The 16,328-nt window shown below is 53.0% G+C and overlaps 1 protein-coding gene and 1 long non-coding RNA gene across 2 annotated transcripts in view; one reads left to right on the top strand and one right to left on the bottom strand.

The window, feature by feature from the left end:
• Window positions 1-1,888: 1,888 nt before the first annotated feature.
• Window positions 1,889-16,328, bottom strand: part of LOC114691024 (solute carrier family 23 member 1-like) — a 35,852-nt gene continuing 21,412 nt past the window's right edge. Inside the window, exons 5-12 of the mRNA XM_028866112.2 lie at window positions 14,280-14,461; window positions 13,082-13,202; window positions 12,302-12,458; window positions 11,041-11,294; window positions 5,225-5,389; window positions 4,513-4,621; window positions 4,325-4,420; window positions 1,889-2,619 (exon numbers count right to left, since the gene is read on the bottom strand). Of these exons, the coding sequence (XP_028721945.1) occupies window positions 2,363-2,619; window positions 4,325-4,420; window positions 4,513-4,621; window positions 5,225-5,389; window positions 11,041-11,294; window positions 12,302-12,458; window positions 13,082-13,202; window positions 14,280-14,461 (1,341 nt within the window). The 3' untranslated portion in view covers window positions 1,889-2,362. The remainder of the gene's footprint in view (window positions 2,620-4,324; window positions 4,421-4,512; window positions 4,622-5,224; window positions 5,390-11,040; window positions 11,295-12,301; window positions 12,459-13,081; window positions 13,203-14,279; window positions 14,462-16,328) is intronic.
• LOC119087597 lies at window positions 5,384-13,873 on the top strand. Its single transcript, XR_005091066.1, has 3 exons — window positions 5,384-6,392; window positions 9,175-9,246; window positions 13,150-13,873. It is a non-coding gene; the product is annotated as an uncharacterized LOC119087597 (long non-coding RNA).

Raw genomic sequence — 16,328 nt, 5'->3', positions numbered from 1 at the left:
CATGGCTCCTGATTGGCCCTCCCTGTGAGGTGAGGCGTTCATGGCTCCTGATTGGCCCTCCCTGTGAGGTGAGGCGTTCATGGCTCCTGATTGGCCCTCCCTGTGAGGTGAGGAGTTCATGGCTCCTGATTGGTCCTCCCTCTGCCTCTCGTCCTGCTTAGGACCCTCCTATGTTCTGGGGCCTTTCTCCATTTCCTTCCCTCCCTTGAGAATCAAAGAAATCTCGTCTTCTATGTTCTGGGGCCTTTCTCCATTTCCTTCCCTCCCTTGAGAATCAAAGAAATCTCGTCTTCCATTTTCTTTCTTTTAAAAACTTGTTATTTTTCATTTTATCTCTCTCTCCTCTCTCTCTCTCTCTCTCTCTCTCTCTCTCTCTCTCTCTCTCTCTCTCTCTCTCGTCTGGAAATTGCCATTTGTAGTGGTAATCCTCCTTCCCCCCCCCCCACCCGCCATTGTTACTGTGAGGTCAAGTACTCAGTTGTTTCAGGAGATGGAGTCCGCTCTTCTCTCTGAAGAGGTCTCAACGGCAGTTCTAGAAGCTACAGGCTATGGGCTCCACGTACCCCAAGAAGAGTCCGCAAGAACGGCCTTTCCAAATCCACCGCCTGGTAAAGATGCCCATGTATTTTAGCTCGTTGGTGAATGCACACACCGAAGGCCTCTTCCCCATCAGCTGCAGCTCAGGGCCCTGCCCTTAGAATCCCACAGACTGCCTTTTCCTCCTCTAGAAATCCGCCTGTGTCCCCATCCCCAGCCGTCTGGACCCAATCCTCCCCACCTGGTGACCTTTCCCCATCCCAGGGTCACTCAGAGTGGCGCTCTGGGAAATTCAATGGAGAGAAGAAAAGCCAGAGCAGGAAGGGAGAGCATCGGGCCCTCTCCACAGCGCCCTTCACAGGCACGCTGGCACTGCTCTCCCCTCCCTGCAGCAGGTGTGGTGTTTGAATCCGCGGCTCACCTCGCCCTTGGTGCCCCCTCCAGCTCCTCGGCTAACTCATAAGGGTGCACACACCTGCCCCTCCCAGCACACCCGCTTCCTGCTCATTCTGATCACAGCCTGGGCGCCACCAAGCGCTGACAGGAGTCGGTCCCTCCCACCCACGGCCAAGCAGAGATCAATGAGTGGTGGGGTGGGGAGCGGAGAAGAAAAGAAAAGAAAGTGGCCTCTGGAGCCAGATGTTCCCCGCCCCACAGCGGACCCCTGCCCTTCTTCCTCTTGAAAGTAGGAACAACAGAGAGGTTCTGGTGGGGAAGGTGGGGTTAGGAGAGCCCATGGATCCTGTCTCTGCCTCACGCGACTCGGTGCCTATCAAAATGGGGAGCCCTGAGCCTGATGCCCCTGGGGAACAGTGGAAGGTTCTGAAGGCGTCCCCGATTAAACGCAGCTGCCCAGGGCCTGAAGCCCTGCTCTGGCAGCCTGCGTGCTCAGGGGAGCCTGGTTCCTCCCCTCCACGCCAGGGCTGCGTCTCCGTAAAAGGAGTCTGCTGTCCACTTCTCCACGGCCATGAGGTCCAGGCCCTGTTCACTTCTGGAGCGGAGACTGAGGAGCAGAGATCGGGAGACTGGCAGGCTTGTGAGAAAATGGGGTGCAGCGGTGTGATGTAGCCATGGGTCCAGCCTTAACTCTACCTAGATGTCTGAGGCCAGGCCCTGCGTCCTGAAGCTGGGCAGGTGCTGGAAAGGATCTAGGGGTAAGTGGATGTTTGTTATTACTTTTCCAAGTGAGGAATCAGCCGCAAGGAGAGCTGGAAAACCACAAGATCCCTTCCTCTGGGGAGAAGGGTCCAAAACCATCATGTCAGGTTCCCCCCACCCCCAGTGCTGAGGTTTGAACCTGGGTCTGTACACATGCTACAGAAGTACTCAATCACAGAGCTACATCTCCAGCTTGCTTTTTTACTTTTTATTTTGAGGCAGGATCTTGCTAAGTTGGCCCAGCTAGCCTTAAAGTCACTCTAGCCCAGACAGGCTTTGAGCTTCTGATCCTCTTGTGCGGCCTTCCGAGTGCCGAGGATTACAGACTGCCGGGCCCCATTGCCTTTTAGCAAGCAGCCTGCCCCTGTTCAACCCCATGCTCTTGCTCCCGATCCGCCAGAATGCTGCCGAGCATTGTGGACTAGCAGGCGTCTGTGTCGATCTCAGACTCATTGCCCACACTCACACTGGAGCTAAGGGACAGCAGGAGGATGCCCTGGGGCCACGTATCATGCTCTTCATCAACACTGCTTGGCCACCACAGTGCGCAGGTGTGGGAGGCGCTGGGAAGGACCCTTGTGCACCCATTTGTGAACAGAGATCCTTGCATTCTGCAAGCAGGTGGGTGGCCAGGGTTTGGCTATGAAGAGATGGGGTCAGGCAGTTCTCACATCCTGGTTTCTGCTACACTCCGCAGGTGCTTTCCAGAGGAAGTCTGGGGACCCAGAGTGAGCTGGCTCACTCCCACCTCATCCCCATGGTGGTCTAGCCTGGGCCAGAAGGGGAGGGCCCGGGTACAAGAAGATGTGCAGAACTTGGTGCCAATCCCCCAGGGAAGGCCGTAGATCTTCGAGGCCTTCGAAGTTTCCTCAGATTCCTCCTGGATTTGATTCCATGCCAAGAGGCCTCTCTCCTCCAGGGTGCCTGAGAAGCAGACAGCAAGAAGTCAAGGCAGTCCCCTGCTTTTCCTTCCACATCTGCGCCTTACAAGCCTTGGCAGGAACCATGGATCCCCTCCGCTTGTTAGACAGTCTCAGAGCCCCAACTCATGTGGTCCCCAGCCTCGGGCTCAACCATGGAACCTCAGGGCTCCCCTTAGCACGCAAGAGCAGACCTGTCCATGCATGGTTGTGGCCCGCGGGCACACTTTATGTTTGGTGGGGAGTACAGTGTGGAGAACAGAGTGCGTGAAGCAGGTGCAGTCACAGAAGTCCTTAGGAGAGGCTGGGGGAGGCACAGAAGAGGAAGGTGGGTGTGGATGTCTCCCCAGAAGCCACAGCGGTGGGACCTCTATGCTCTTTGTGCCTGCACCCCGGGTCAGCTCATCCCAGGCCTCACCATCACCCTCTCGCCTGTCTGTTTTCCTTCCTGACTCCTCTATTAGCCTGTGCATTGTGGAAGGCTGAGGCGTACCTCACTTCTCTGTGTTTTCAGTGAGTAGCACCTGCTACATACTTAGTGGATAGTTAGAAATATGAGTGGATGAATGAGTGGATATGTGTGAGATTTCCCCCACCAATTAATTATATTATAGGTTCAAGAGAGCCAAGGCTATCTCCTTTTCCAATTGTGTCTGGTGTATCATTCATTTTAGGGCCCTGCTATGGCTGACCTGTATCCCTTGAAAAGTCATACATGGATAGCCTAATCTTGGGGGTGTCAGTGTTTGCCAATAATGTTTAAAGAGGTAAAGATGTTGTAAACAGATATTTCCTGTCCTGACTGCCAGTTCCCAAATAACCCCTCAGAGGCTGAATATGAATTATAACTGCTTGGCCAATAGCTCAGGATTATTACTAGCTAGCTCTTACATTTAAATGAACCCATTTCTATTAACCTATCCATTGCCATGTGGCTCGTGGCTTTACCTGTCCTCTAGCATCCTGCTTCCTCGGTGGCTGGCTTGCATCTCTTCAACTCTGCCCTTCTCCCCTCCCCCTCAGCATTTTCAGTTTGGTTTTCCCACCTAGCCTTATTCTGCCTTGCTATAGGCCAATCAGCTTTCTTATTAACCAATGAGACTAATACATATTCACAGCATATAGAAGGATTCTCCCACAGCGAGAAGTTACAAGGAGTCTGTGGGTAGAGGCTCCAGTCTGCCTGGGCTGGCATGGAGCTCACAGTGTGGCTGAGGATGACCTGGAACTCCTGATTTTCCAGGCCCCACCTCCCCAGCACTGGGACTACAGGTCTGCATCACAATTTACACACTGGTGTAGGCGGAGCTAAGGCTGTGCATCTAGACAAGCCTCTACCAGCTGAGCCGCATCCCACCCGGCCCTGTCTTCTTTACACAAAAGGAGATTGTGACACCCAGAGAGACCGCAGGCATATGCCAGCACAGAGCAAAGGCAATGTGAGGACGCCCTCTGCAAGCCAAGGAGAAAGGTCCTATGAGGAACCAACCTGCCTCAGAGTTCCAGCTTGGGGGCCTGGGAGAAGCATGTGTCTTTTTGCTCGCCCTGTGATGTTTTCCTGCAGCAGCTCAAGCGGACTAGTGTAGGCCATGTCTTAGCCCGACTCCAGCCCCAGGGCCGATTTGGGGTGCAGCCTGACAGGAGCTCTCCCAATGCCCCATCGCGGCCCAGATGCCCACAGGCCCAGCTTCAGGTGGCTGCAGCCTTACCAGGGATGGTGTTGTCCAAGACAAAGCCCAGGAATCCACCGACAAACATGCCCGTGGTCAGGAGCACCTGGATGACCTGGTCCAGCTGGAGAACCCCTGGAATGAGACAAAGGCGGCGGTTCACGGGGACCAAGGGCCGCCCCGCTTCACACCCATAGCAGTGACCGTCCAGGGGCGACAGGACTCACCTGTCTGCAACTTCTCAGGGTTCTCGTTCACCCAGTTGGGGATGGCGAGCCCACAGTAGATGGAGAAGCCAAACACGAAGAGGTTCCTGGATGAATTCATGTCCACGTACTGTGGGAGAAGGGGTTCCCGAGTTCAGCAGGCCCACAGACGCCTTGATACATGCGCACTGTGGCTGGTTTGGGAGGTGGGACTGTTTCTTTCTTGTATTTGGGGTTCAGTGTGTCTCCTGGCACCATAGGCAACCTCCCCTCCCTCCCCCTCCCCCTTTGTCCTCCTCCTCCCCTCCTCCCCCTCCCCTTTGCCCTCCTCCTCCCCTCCCTCCCCTTCCCCTTTGCCCTCCTCCTCCCCTCCCTCCCCTCCCTCTTTGCCCTCCCCCTCCCCTCCCTCCCCTCCCCCTTGCCCCCTCTCCTCCCCCTCCCCCTTTGCCCTCCCCCTCCTCCCCTTCCCCTTTGCCCTCCTCCTCCCCTCCCTCCCCCTCCCCTTTGCCCTCCCCTCCCTCCCCCTCCCCCTCCCTCCCCCTCCCCTTTGCCCTCCCCCCTCATCTCCCCCTCTCCTCCCCCTCCCCCCTTTGCCCTCCCCTCCCTCCCCTCCCCCTTTGTCCTCCCCCCTCAACTCCCCCTCTCCTCCCCTTCCCTTCTCCCTCTCCCATGCAGCCCATCCCTGGGGCTCCTCTCAGGCTGGGTAGCACTGTTGCTCACTGAGGTGCCTCACCTGCAGGTTGGAGATCCCCACCGCACTGATGACCCCGAACATGACCAGGAACATGCCTCCGATCACCGGGGTAGGGATGGTAGCGAACGCTGCCCCGATCTTCCCAAACATGCCCATCAGGAGCAGCACGCAGCCTGCGGTGACAATCACCAGCCTGCTCCCGACCTGCACGCCCAGAGAGAAGGGATAGGAGCACCAGGACAGACAGACGCTCCGGAAACCTGCTCCTTCATCCTTCACACCGCTGTCCTGAGAGCCTGCAGAAGCCGTGTATGCTAAAACTGCCCCCCCCCCCAGTGCTCCCACACTGAGCTAGGCAGAGATGGAGGAGGAACTCGGGTCCTGGCTTCAGCCCTCGCCTCTCTCACACCTGTTGGGTACATTACGAACCTCTCTGAAAGTCAGTCAGCCTCCACAGCTACCACACGAAATTAGGGATAGCACACAATTCAATAGGACAAGGCCTGTGAATGTTTGGAGTAACATGCGCTGGGCACGTGGAATGCTCCATAAAGGGAAATGGCAGGGGACAGAGGCACAAGGCTCTTCTGCGGCAGAGGGCCCTCTGCATGTTGCTTATGCTTGGCCCACTAGGAAGGAAGGTCACTGTCTCCCTACCACATCACCTGCTCCTCCAAAGACGTGACTCTCATTACAACATCCACACCTCCTCCTTGTCCACAGCACCATGTGGACACCCGGTACCAGGGACACTGTCACAAAAGGCCGGGGCAGGAAGGAAAGGAAGAGGGTGCCTGTACACACCTCTCATTCTGTAGAAAACTAAAGAGAGGCGCCCAAGGCCACGTGGGATCCCCGTGCCACGCCAGGGTCTCCAGTGCCCGGCAGGGCATCGGGTTTTATCCACAGCACTGCACATTCACAGCTGTCTAGGTGTTGGGTTTACTCAATGTTCAACTCCATTCCCATGCCGTCTGGTGCTTCGTAAGTGGGGCGTCTCTGCTCCCGGCAGGAGAGGCACGTGACAAAGAGGAAATCTCACGAAGGGAACAGGAAATGCCCCACAGCAGCCCACGGTGTGTTCTGAAGAGTCACAGGACAGTGGCCACTGGGGGAGGCTCTCTGGGGGTTGGCCAGTCTGGCCAGCGGGGACAAGTCACCCAATATACAAGAAAAGAAGGGAAGAGAGTGCGCCATGAACGCAAAGGTTTGGTGGAGGACTATTCTAGAGAGAAAGTGGCGTACGTGAACTCTGTGGTGGGAAAAGCCTGGGTCGTTTGGAAGCACAAGGAAAACCTGTGTGCCCGGGCCGCAGTGCCAGGGACAGTGGTGGGAACCCAGAGCAAGGGATGGGCTCCATCCTTCAGGGCCCTGGGGGCGGGGGCGGGGCAGAAACAAACTGTGGCACAGCCGCACAGTGAGGTATCATTCGGTCCCCAAAGGCAGTACCTCTGACACCTGCTGAGCCTCCTAGTACTCTAAGTGAAAACTGTCCCCAGAGGGTCACACTTTAAACACTTGCTTCCCTGCTGGTCGTGCCTTCTGGGGAGGTTATGGAGCACTTAGGAGCTGGAGGATCTTGGGATACAGCGCGGGCTTGGAGGGTTTACAGCCTTGGTGTCCTTCCTCAGCTTCTTTGCTCTCTCTTTTCCTCCCCTCCCTCCCTCTCTCCCTCTCTCCTGTGAGTGGTTAAAATGTGATCAGCCAGTTCCTTGCCCTGGCCTCCATGCCATGCCTCCCTGGTCACAAGGGCTCCATCACGCTGGGACCAGAGGTTAAAAGAAGCCCCTTCTTCCTGAAGTTGCTTTTGGTCGTAGCATTTTATCGAGACACAAGCCAGTCACGAAAAGTCAGACATAGGTCTCCATTCACACGAGGTCTCCAGGGGCCTCAAAGGCATGGAGATGGGAAGCAGGAAAGGTTGCCAGGGACTGGGGGGGGGGGCTGGAGGAGGGGCAGAGAAGAGGATGGGGGAGGGACAGGAAAGGGGGAAGGGAAACAAGGAGTAGAGAGGATCAGAAAGGGGTTGGAGGAGGAGTTGGGGGTCCTTCGGGTGGGGGAGAAGGATGGACAGGGCCAAGGGTGGCACAACAGGGCCAGTGAGCTTATGCCCAGCGCTGCGGCCACACTGATGCCAGCATTCGCGAGACTGAGGCAGGAGGTGCAGACATTTGAGGCTATATGCTATGGGATGCCTTTCTGTACGCTGTGAATACATGTTGTTCCCATTGGTTACTAAATAAGCTGCTTTGGCCTGTGGCAAGGCAGCTTAGAGGCAGGTGGGAAATCCAAGGAGAGACAGGAAAGAGAAAGGCGGAGTCTGAGGAGACGCCAGCCTGTTGCCCAAGGAGCAACATGCCAGCAGACTGGTAAGCCAAGGAACACACTGCAAAACATAGATTACTAGAAATGGGTTAATTTAAGATATAAGAGCTAGCTAGCAAGAGGTCTGCCATAGGCCATACAGTTTGTAAATAATATTAAGCCTCTGAGTGGCTATTTTATAAGTGGTTGTGGGACCACAGGTCCAGGTGGGACTGGAGAAAATTTTCTACTACAGCTACATAATGAAATCCATTATCAAAGCAATGGAGGGGAATAATGTCAAAGCATACTATATGTGCATGGAATTGTGTATAATAAACGAATTAAAATATAAATAGTTAAAAAAAAAAAAACTACCTTAGGCCGGGCGGTGGTGGCGCACGCTTTTAATCCCAGCACTCTGGAGGCAGAGCCAGGCAGATCTCTGTGAGTTCGAGGCCAGCCTGGGCTACCAAGTGAGTCCCAGGAAAGGCACCAAAACTACACAGAGAAACCCTGTCTCGAAGAACCAAAAAAAAAAAAAAAAACAAAAAAAAACAAAAAACTACCACACTAAGTGTTTAGAAATGGTTATAATGGTAAGTCTCATGTTATACGTCTTTTAATACAGTAGAAATAAAGGCAAGAGAAAGCTTCATTTCCTTTACTGGAGGGTTTTAAAGCAAAGTGGTGACGTGATGTGATTCATATTCTAACAGCTTCCTCCAGGAGAGGCATGTGTTATAATAACTCAGTAAGCGATTGCTACAGAACATGGTGAACTTTGACTTCTCCTTTGCCTGTGTGGAGGTTCACTTAACATCCAAAACTTGTCTCACACATCATTGGCTGTTTGGATCCAGAACCTTAAAAGAGACTCCCCTAGTTCACTGGTTCTCAGCCTTCCTAATGCTGTGACCCTTTAATACAGTTCTTCATGCTGTGGTGACCCCCAACTGTAAATTATTTTTGTTGCTACTTCATAACTGTAATTTTGCTACTGTTATGAATCATAATGTAAATGTCTGTGTTTACTGATGCTTTTAGGAGAGCCCCATGAAAAGGTCATTCAGTCTCCTAGAGGGGTTGCGGCCCACGGGTTGAGAACCACTGCTCTAGTTCATTTCAATAGAGGGCTGATTATTGCAATAGAACCTGCTTCAGAATACACACACAGGCACATAGACACACACAAAGACACATACAAACACAAACACACAGGCACATACACACACACAAAGACACATAGACACACACAGGCACATAGACACACACAGGCACATAGACACACACAGGCACATAGACACACACAGGCACATAGACACACACAGGCACACAGGCACACACAAAGATACACACAGAGAGACTCTCTCTCTGTGTTCCTCTCTCTCTCTCCCTCCCTCTCTCTCTCCCTCCCTCTCTCTCCCTCTTCCTCTCTGTCTAATTTTTTAAAGGGTACCACCACACAATCCCATTTGTGTGAGATGGGAGAGGCTTTAGTTCTGGTGTGTAACCATGTGAATATACTAAACTAAGCTACTGAATAGTTAGGATGGGTGAGTTTCTGTTTTGTGCTTTTCCCACAGTCAGAAACTATTTTTAAAAGATATTTTAGCATCAACTAAAGTCCACTAATACAGCAACCAATGAACAGATTACAAACTTCCTTATTCTTTGCTTTCTAGACTGAGTCCTCAGAAGTGCTTTGTTCTGTTACCACCTGAGCAGTTGTCTGTGTGGGACTGCAGGTACAACAGGTGGGTCTTCAGGTCCAGCCTGTGGTAACAAAGGTCTCATGGCATGGGGGCAGGGGGCGTGGGGTGTCATCCCCAAGCCCATCACCATGGGAGCCTATCATGGAAACCTGGGTCTGCTCCTTTGGCCTCAGCACTGACGTGTAAGCAGGTAGCTATGGCATCCAAGAGAAGTGACAGGAGTTCTGTGGCCTTCGGCCTGATATCCCAACACACACACACACACACACACACACACACACACACACACACACACACACACACACACACACGAACCAATTGTTGCAATACCTGAAAAGGCCACAAGTGTTGCAATACCTGAAAAGGCCACAAGAGGGAGTGGGAGCCCATTAAAAACCAAGTGGCCTTTGCACCTCTCTCAGGGTTAATCTAACTTCCCCCTTGAGTCATAGCTTGCCCTGTGCCTGTGGGTCTTTACTTCCTGCTCTTTTCATCTCCCCTAAAAGGCCTCAGCTTAGAGACTATGTCCACAGAAATTTGTTTTGTGTACGGAATGTAATTTTCTGTTCTTCAGGAGACTTGTTTCCTTTAACGGGAAGGAAACCGTTTGCTGAACTTAGACAGCTACATTTCTAGTGCACTCAGGGCCTTGGACAAGGGCCCTGAAAGCCTTGGGAAAGTATCAAAGGCTCCAGAGTCCAGAGAGCCAGGAGCTGCTGTGGAGGTGACTCGGATGGGGATTTGGTGGGGGATTTCAGCTCCAGCAGTGGCAGAGGGTTTCGGATCGAAGGGACAGTGCCTCCAGGCTGCACCCTGGAGCCACCGACGGAGCCAGAGATAATGCAAGTTGGGACACTGCAGGGAGAGGACCTTATAATTTCCCGAGCACACAAAACCCCTGCAAAGATACATTGAAACGTGGCGGGCAGCACCATGCTACTGTTTCAACACCATTTAGAAACACCATCCTGAGGATTCCTTCCTGGGCTCCCTAGCAGGAAGGGGGCCGGTGCTTGAAGAGACATTGGGCAGAGACTAGTGAAAATTGGGTTTTAGAAACCAGACAGACAAGTCATGGAGGGAGTAGAGATGAGCACGATCCTGGGAATGCTGAGGTCCTGCTGTGTAGAGGACAGTCAGTCTGCGGCACCCACCGGGGAGGGAGCAAAGGGGAGAAAATAGAACCCAGCGGACAGTTTAAGGACAGCGAGCAGTTAGAGACGACATGGGTGGCAGAGTGGGTTCACTAGGACAGGGGCTGCAGAAAAACGGAGCGTATGTGTGTTTCAGAGGTCTCTGGAGGTCAGGGCCCTGGGGAGGGACCTGAGCTGGGCCTGGCTAGGGGCAGCTGAATATTCAGGGCTGGGCTAAAGGCAATGGGTGTCCACCACAACCACAGAAGGCCAAGTGCTGACGTTGATATCATGACCCCCACAGAGACAGCCGCATCCTGGGCCCCCAAGCCGTGAGTATGTAGCCTTGCCATGCTTGGCAAATGTACTTTGCAGAGGTGCCTGAGTCGGGGCCGGTGAGCTAGGGAGGGTCTCCTGGATCACACTGGGGGTCCAGCGTAACTTCATGAGTCTTTGTCAGTGACAACGTTTCACAATGGACAGGGGAAGATGGGAGAAAGGGCCACAGACGACGGACAGGGCAGCCTGTAGAAAAGGCCTCCCAAGAGGAGTATTTCCCTGTCCACACCTGCATGCTGTCCCATCTCATTTCTGACTGCCAGATCAGCAGGGTGACACTTGTCTAAAACCAGTCACAGCCACAACAGGAAACTAATTTGCAGGGACCCAGCCCCGCCCCAGGAGCCTCCATCAGCAGCCTTACCCTGGTGATGCCCAGTGCCCCGACGTTCTCGCTGTAGGAGGTGGTACCATTCCCGGTCCCCCAGGCCCCTGCCAGCAGGCAGCCAAGGCCCTCGATGCCAATGCCACGGTTGATGGCATGCTTCGGAGGGGGCGGGGCCCCGACCAGGCGAGCACAGGCATGGTAATCGCCCACCGACTCCACCATGGAGGAGATCACTCCAGCAATGATCCCAAAGACTCCAGCCAGGCTGATGGTGGGGAGGCCCCACTGTCCTGCAGAGGTAACCCAAGGGGAATGTCTGGGCAGAGGAAGCTGCTAGACCCCAAGTCATTTCAAGCCTGGGAAGCTCTCAATTGCCAGAGCTTCAGCAGCTCCTGCCCTCCCTTCCACCCTGAGGTGGAGCAGATGTCCAGACTTGGAGATCATAGCGCACAGAAAGGTAGAAATGGTGCTTCCTTCAAAGAGAGCCTTGGAGCCGTTGGGAGCTAAAACTCCACTAGAGAGACATCGTTATATCTACAATCCATGATCCAGACAGGCCATCCTTCAGTCCTGGCTACTTTTATATACTTTAAGGGGAGACCAGAAGTGGTCTAAAGGAAGCTCTGATCTCCCCCAAAATATTCTAACTCAGCCCTAAGCCTCCTTCGTTTGAGGTCCACTGAAACTATCAGGAGATCCACAGATGTGCCTGAAAGTTGGGCCTCTCTCTCATCCACCCTCCCATACCTCAAGGCCAGGGCTTCTGGGTAACATGGAGGAGGGTGAGGGGCTTAGGCTGGCTCTGAGGAAGCTCCTGGAATAAGGCCTACTGTTCCCAAGGGCTTTTCAGAACAACCTGGGCTTAGTGTCTGAATTCCCAGCTTCTCAGGTGGCTGAGGCAGGGGGATCACAAGTTTAAGGCTTGCCTGCCCTTCTGAGTGAGTTCAAGGTCAGCCTAAGCAACTTTACTGTTTCAAAGAAAAAGTAATAAAGTGGGCTGAGGCTCTATGTCGGCCCTACAGCAATTTTGAAGCAAGCATGAAGCCTGGACTCAGTCCCCATTAACACACATGTACACCTCACAACAACCTGGAATCTCCCTCCTCCTCCCCCTCCTCCTCCTCCTCCTCCTCCTCCTCCTCCCCCTCCTCCTCTCCTCGTAGGAGTCTCCCTGGAGCCCATCTCCCCTTGCAGTCCCCCCCCAACCTTTTTCAACCCTCCATCCAGCGCCCTGAATCCCACAGACAGTCCCAGGAAACACGTGTCCCAAACAAGGAGCCCACCCATTTCTCCTCACCTGGATAAGGGAAGCGAAACCAAGGGGCCTGACTCAGCACGCTGCCTTTGGTGTCCGTTCGGGCCATGTAGCCATATGCCATGGGGGACTTGGGGAGGGTGTTGGTGACAGTGAGCACGAAGCAGAAGAGCCAGGAGATGCAGAGGGCCAGCAGCACCTGCCGGAGAGAGCGGTCCTTCACACTCTGCCTGCCCCACCCCCCTCTGTGTGGGTGTGGGGGTGTGGGGGGATGCTCTGAGACCGGGGTGTGCCAGGTTACAGACCCCGCTGCTGACGACAGGAATCTGCTATGCCGGTGGATAAATTAGCAAGAGAGGCAGAAAACTCACTATGGGAAGAGACCTCGGGCGAAGTGGGACAGAAATGTCCACACTGGGCAGAGCCTGGGGCAAAAGGGTCTTATCTGCATCTGTGCCATGGGGTTAGACCCACTCCTCTGGCAGAGCCTGACACGCGCTGGGACCCCAGAACGCTGAGTGGACGCTCCCCTGGGGAGACTGTTGGCTGAAGCCGAAGGGTGCAACGGGGACTGTTGCTTCTGGGAGTCAGAGAGAAACTTGTGTGGAAGTACCTCTCTAGAAAGCTCTGGAAAAGGGGGTACCCGTGAATCATGAGAGGTGCGGCGGTCATGCCCGGTTCTTGGCTATGCAGGCAGCCAGGAGCTAAGGCTGTCTGTTCCATACTGGTGCTGAGTAGGAACCCGAGACTGTATGCCACTAACCACGAGGGGGCGCCGCACAGCCAACCGAGAGTGAAAAGATGGTGAGGGGTGGTTCTTACCGGGAAGACCTGAAACAGGTTGAATTTGGAGATGTGACACTTCTTCTTTCTTCCGTACACGGGCACAGGCACCACGACGTTTTTGAGGTACTGAGAAAACAGCACGATGAGGAAGATGGTCCTGAAACAGAAGCAAATGGCCACGCCCACTTGGTGGGCTGACTTCTTCCTGGTGGAGCCGGGGTACCCTTTCCAGGCTCCGGGAGTGGGCCAGGGACTGAGCCATCATGTCCCAGTGGCACCCGTGGCTTCGCTGGTCCCTGTAGGAAGCACAGGCAGAGTCCTGCCATCCCCGAGGAGGCCCTGAGGAGGAGTCAAGCCCCATTGGGAGACGCTGCTGGCTGAGGGGAAATAGCGGAGGAGGAGGAGACTGTCACTTCTGGGAGTCGGAGAGAAATGATCAGCTGGTAGCTGATCAAGCCAGCCATGAGAGCCACCGAGGCCGGAGTCTGAGATATCTCCCAGGCAGTTCTGCACATCTGATGCCCCTCACATGTCTCTCAGAGCACAAGGGGGTGCTCTGAGTGAATGAGAACGCCACCCCTAAGCTCCCGTGTAAAAGCCTCCTTGATTGTCACAGCCCCCACACGCCCCCCAGCCCTGCACACACACAGCACCCTCTGACTCGCGGCTGTCCCCCAGTATTGCAGGTTATTGGCTCTGTCTTCTCTCACACACTATAAACACCCTTGCGAGCTGGGGCCATCCTTTGTACCCTCCTCAGCTCAATGAAACCCTAGCTGGCAAGGGACCAGCAGAGTCAAGTCTTCATAAATACTACCTGTTCTTATACACTGCTGTGATAAACTGGTTTCTATGAGAATCAATAAGGTTAAAATATCGAACAGTCGTAATAGGTTCTAAGGATCAACTGTTACACTTTTTAAGATAACACAATGTGGGGCTGGAGAGATGGCTGATCTTCCAGAGGACTCAGGTTCAATTTCCAGCACCCACGTGGCAGCTCACAACCATCTGTAACTCCTGTTCCAGGGGACTGGACACCTTCACATAGACATACATGCAGGCAAAACACTAGTGTACATTAAATCGATAAATAAATAATTTTTTTAAAAAAAGATATGACAATGCCCATGGAAGTATTTATAAGCCAATATCCTGGATTCCAAAAGTATTTCGTGGGTAACCTTCTACCAAACAGGACTGAGATGGCCTCCCTTTCTCAGAGAATACTTACAGAGCAGAAATCCCCCAGTGGATCCCCGCGTCATTGCCGGCAGATTCAAAGAGAGGCAGGGCCACCAGAGAAATGGTTGGGGCGATGGTCAAGGGACCGATGTAGCGCATGAGAAAGCCAATGAGACCGGAGAACCCCACCAGCATCTGGACACAGGAAGCCACCATGACAGCGCCCTGCAACTGAAGGAAAGTGTGGGCCTCAGTGGAGACCAGGTTACCCCACAGGGCTGGCTACAGCAGCCCATGGGCCGACCTGATTACACCTCGGCAGTGCTTTCTCAGGCAGTGCAGAGGCCAAACGGGAACCCAAAGGAATGTAAGGGACGGGAGCTGACATTTTCATGTAACTGCCTCTTTCGGGACATAGTTTTCACAATTCCTTGGATTGGAGTTGCAGTGGGTAGGAAGACTCCTCACAAGAACAGCAGGGCACTCAGCATCCTGCTTCTCTGTTTTTCTGTCTTTCACTCTCTGCGGCAAGTGCTTGGTACCTTTTCCCACAAACGGCCAGTTACAGTATTTTAGGCTCTGTGACCCTACGGGCAGTGTGGCAGTGTTTCCAGGCAAGCCATGTTCCATCAGAACTTCATTTCCAGTCAGTGACAATGGAGTTTCGAATAATTTCAATGTGCCAGGGTATTTTATCCTTCTTTCTATGTTTCTAAAAATTAGCACTTAAAATGTAAAAAAACATTCTTAGCTTGTGGGCTGTTGAGCAATTCATTAACAGGCCGGATTTGGCTCTGTGCCGCCTGATCTAGTGGGTTGAATAAGTCTGTCTCTCCTTTTTTGCTTTAACAGGATGATGGTATCTCTTCTCTTTAAAAATATTGTATTTTATTTTGAGACAGGATCTCATGGGGTCCAGGCTAGCCTTGAACTCACTATGTAGCTAAAGATGACTGAATTTCTGATTCTCTGCCCCGACCACCAGGGTGTTGGCATTACCTCTGGTTTATGGGCGCGGAGGATCACACCCAGGGGTTCGTGCATGCTAAAGCGAACACTCTACCAACTGAGATGCATCTCAGTCCCCTAAATGTATTCTTACAGAGTTACTGTTAACTTTCTCAAAGTGAATGAATATATGGCTTCTGTGTTTCACACGTGAAAAAACCATACAGGCTCACGTGTTTGAACACCCACTCCCACGACTCTCTGTTTTCTTTCTCTGCACCCATTTCTTTAGAAACAGAATCAGTTCACTTTTCCTTGACAGTTCCTTCAGTCTCAGTGTGTCAGCGTTCCTGCGGTTGCTGTCCTCCGTAGCTGGACCTGTGCTGCCCAGTCAGCCCACTAAGCATCTTTGGCTTCCACAACTGAGACAGATGTTCAGTAGACACAGGGATCCACTCCATCTCAAGAGTGAGCAAGACAACCAGGCACTCATCAAGTGAAGCAAAGAGGTTGGCATGAAAGAGCTTTCTCTATTAGTCAACACTCTGGAAAACCTTGGTCATTGGAAGGATCTAATAATGTGGCAGACCTGGCTTTGGGGCTCACTGTGCTGAGACTCCTCAGGACAATGTTAGGGAAATGGAAAGTGATGGGCCACCTTGACCCTGGCCACCAGAACCTGGCCCTAGGCTGTGTAGGAGTCTGTAGACTCTATCTGTGAATGGCCAAGAAGGAAAATGTTTAGATTGTGAGTGTCATGTGTGGTTTCTGACTTGTATTTTTTTTTCCAAACAACCTTTTTGAAATAGAAAAGTCATTCTTAGTCCATGGCAATAGAACAATGGGCCACAGAGGATGGAGAGATGGCTCAATGGTTAGGGAGTACTTGCTGCTCTTGTAGAAGACCAAGATTTGGTTCCTAGCATCTACATGGTAGCTCACAACTACCTTTAACTCCAGTTCTGGGGGATCTGAGGCCCTCTTCTGGCCCGTAAGGTCACTGCATGCATGTGGTGTGCATACATGCACGGCAGGCAAACACTTATAAATATATATATCAATCAGGCCATAGATGGGCTTTGGTCCAAGACTCACAGTTTGCTGACTCCTGCTTATCACAAACACAAAAATAAATAGTCGATGCATTAAA

Source organism: Peromyscus leucopus, chromosome 3 (assembly GCF_004664715.2).
Source record: "Peromyscus leucopus breed LL Stock chromosome 3, UCI_PerLeu_2.1, whole genome shotgun sequence".
Lineage (NCBI taxonomy): Eukaryota > Metazoa > Chordata > Mammalia > Rodentia > Cricetidae > Peromyscus > Peromyscus leucopus.
The sequence above is the reverse complement of the archived record's forward strand: the minus strand, read 5'-3'. Positions and strand labels throughout refer to the sequence as shown.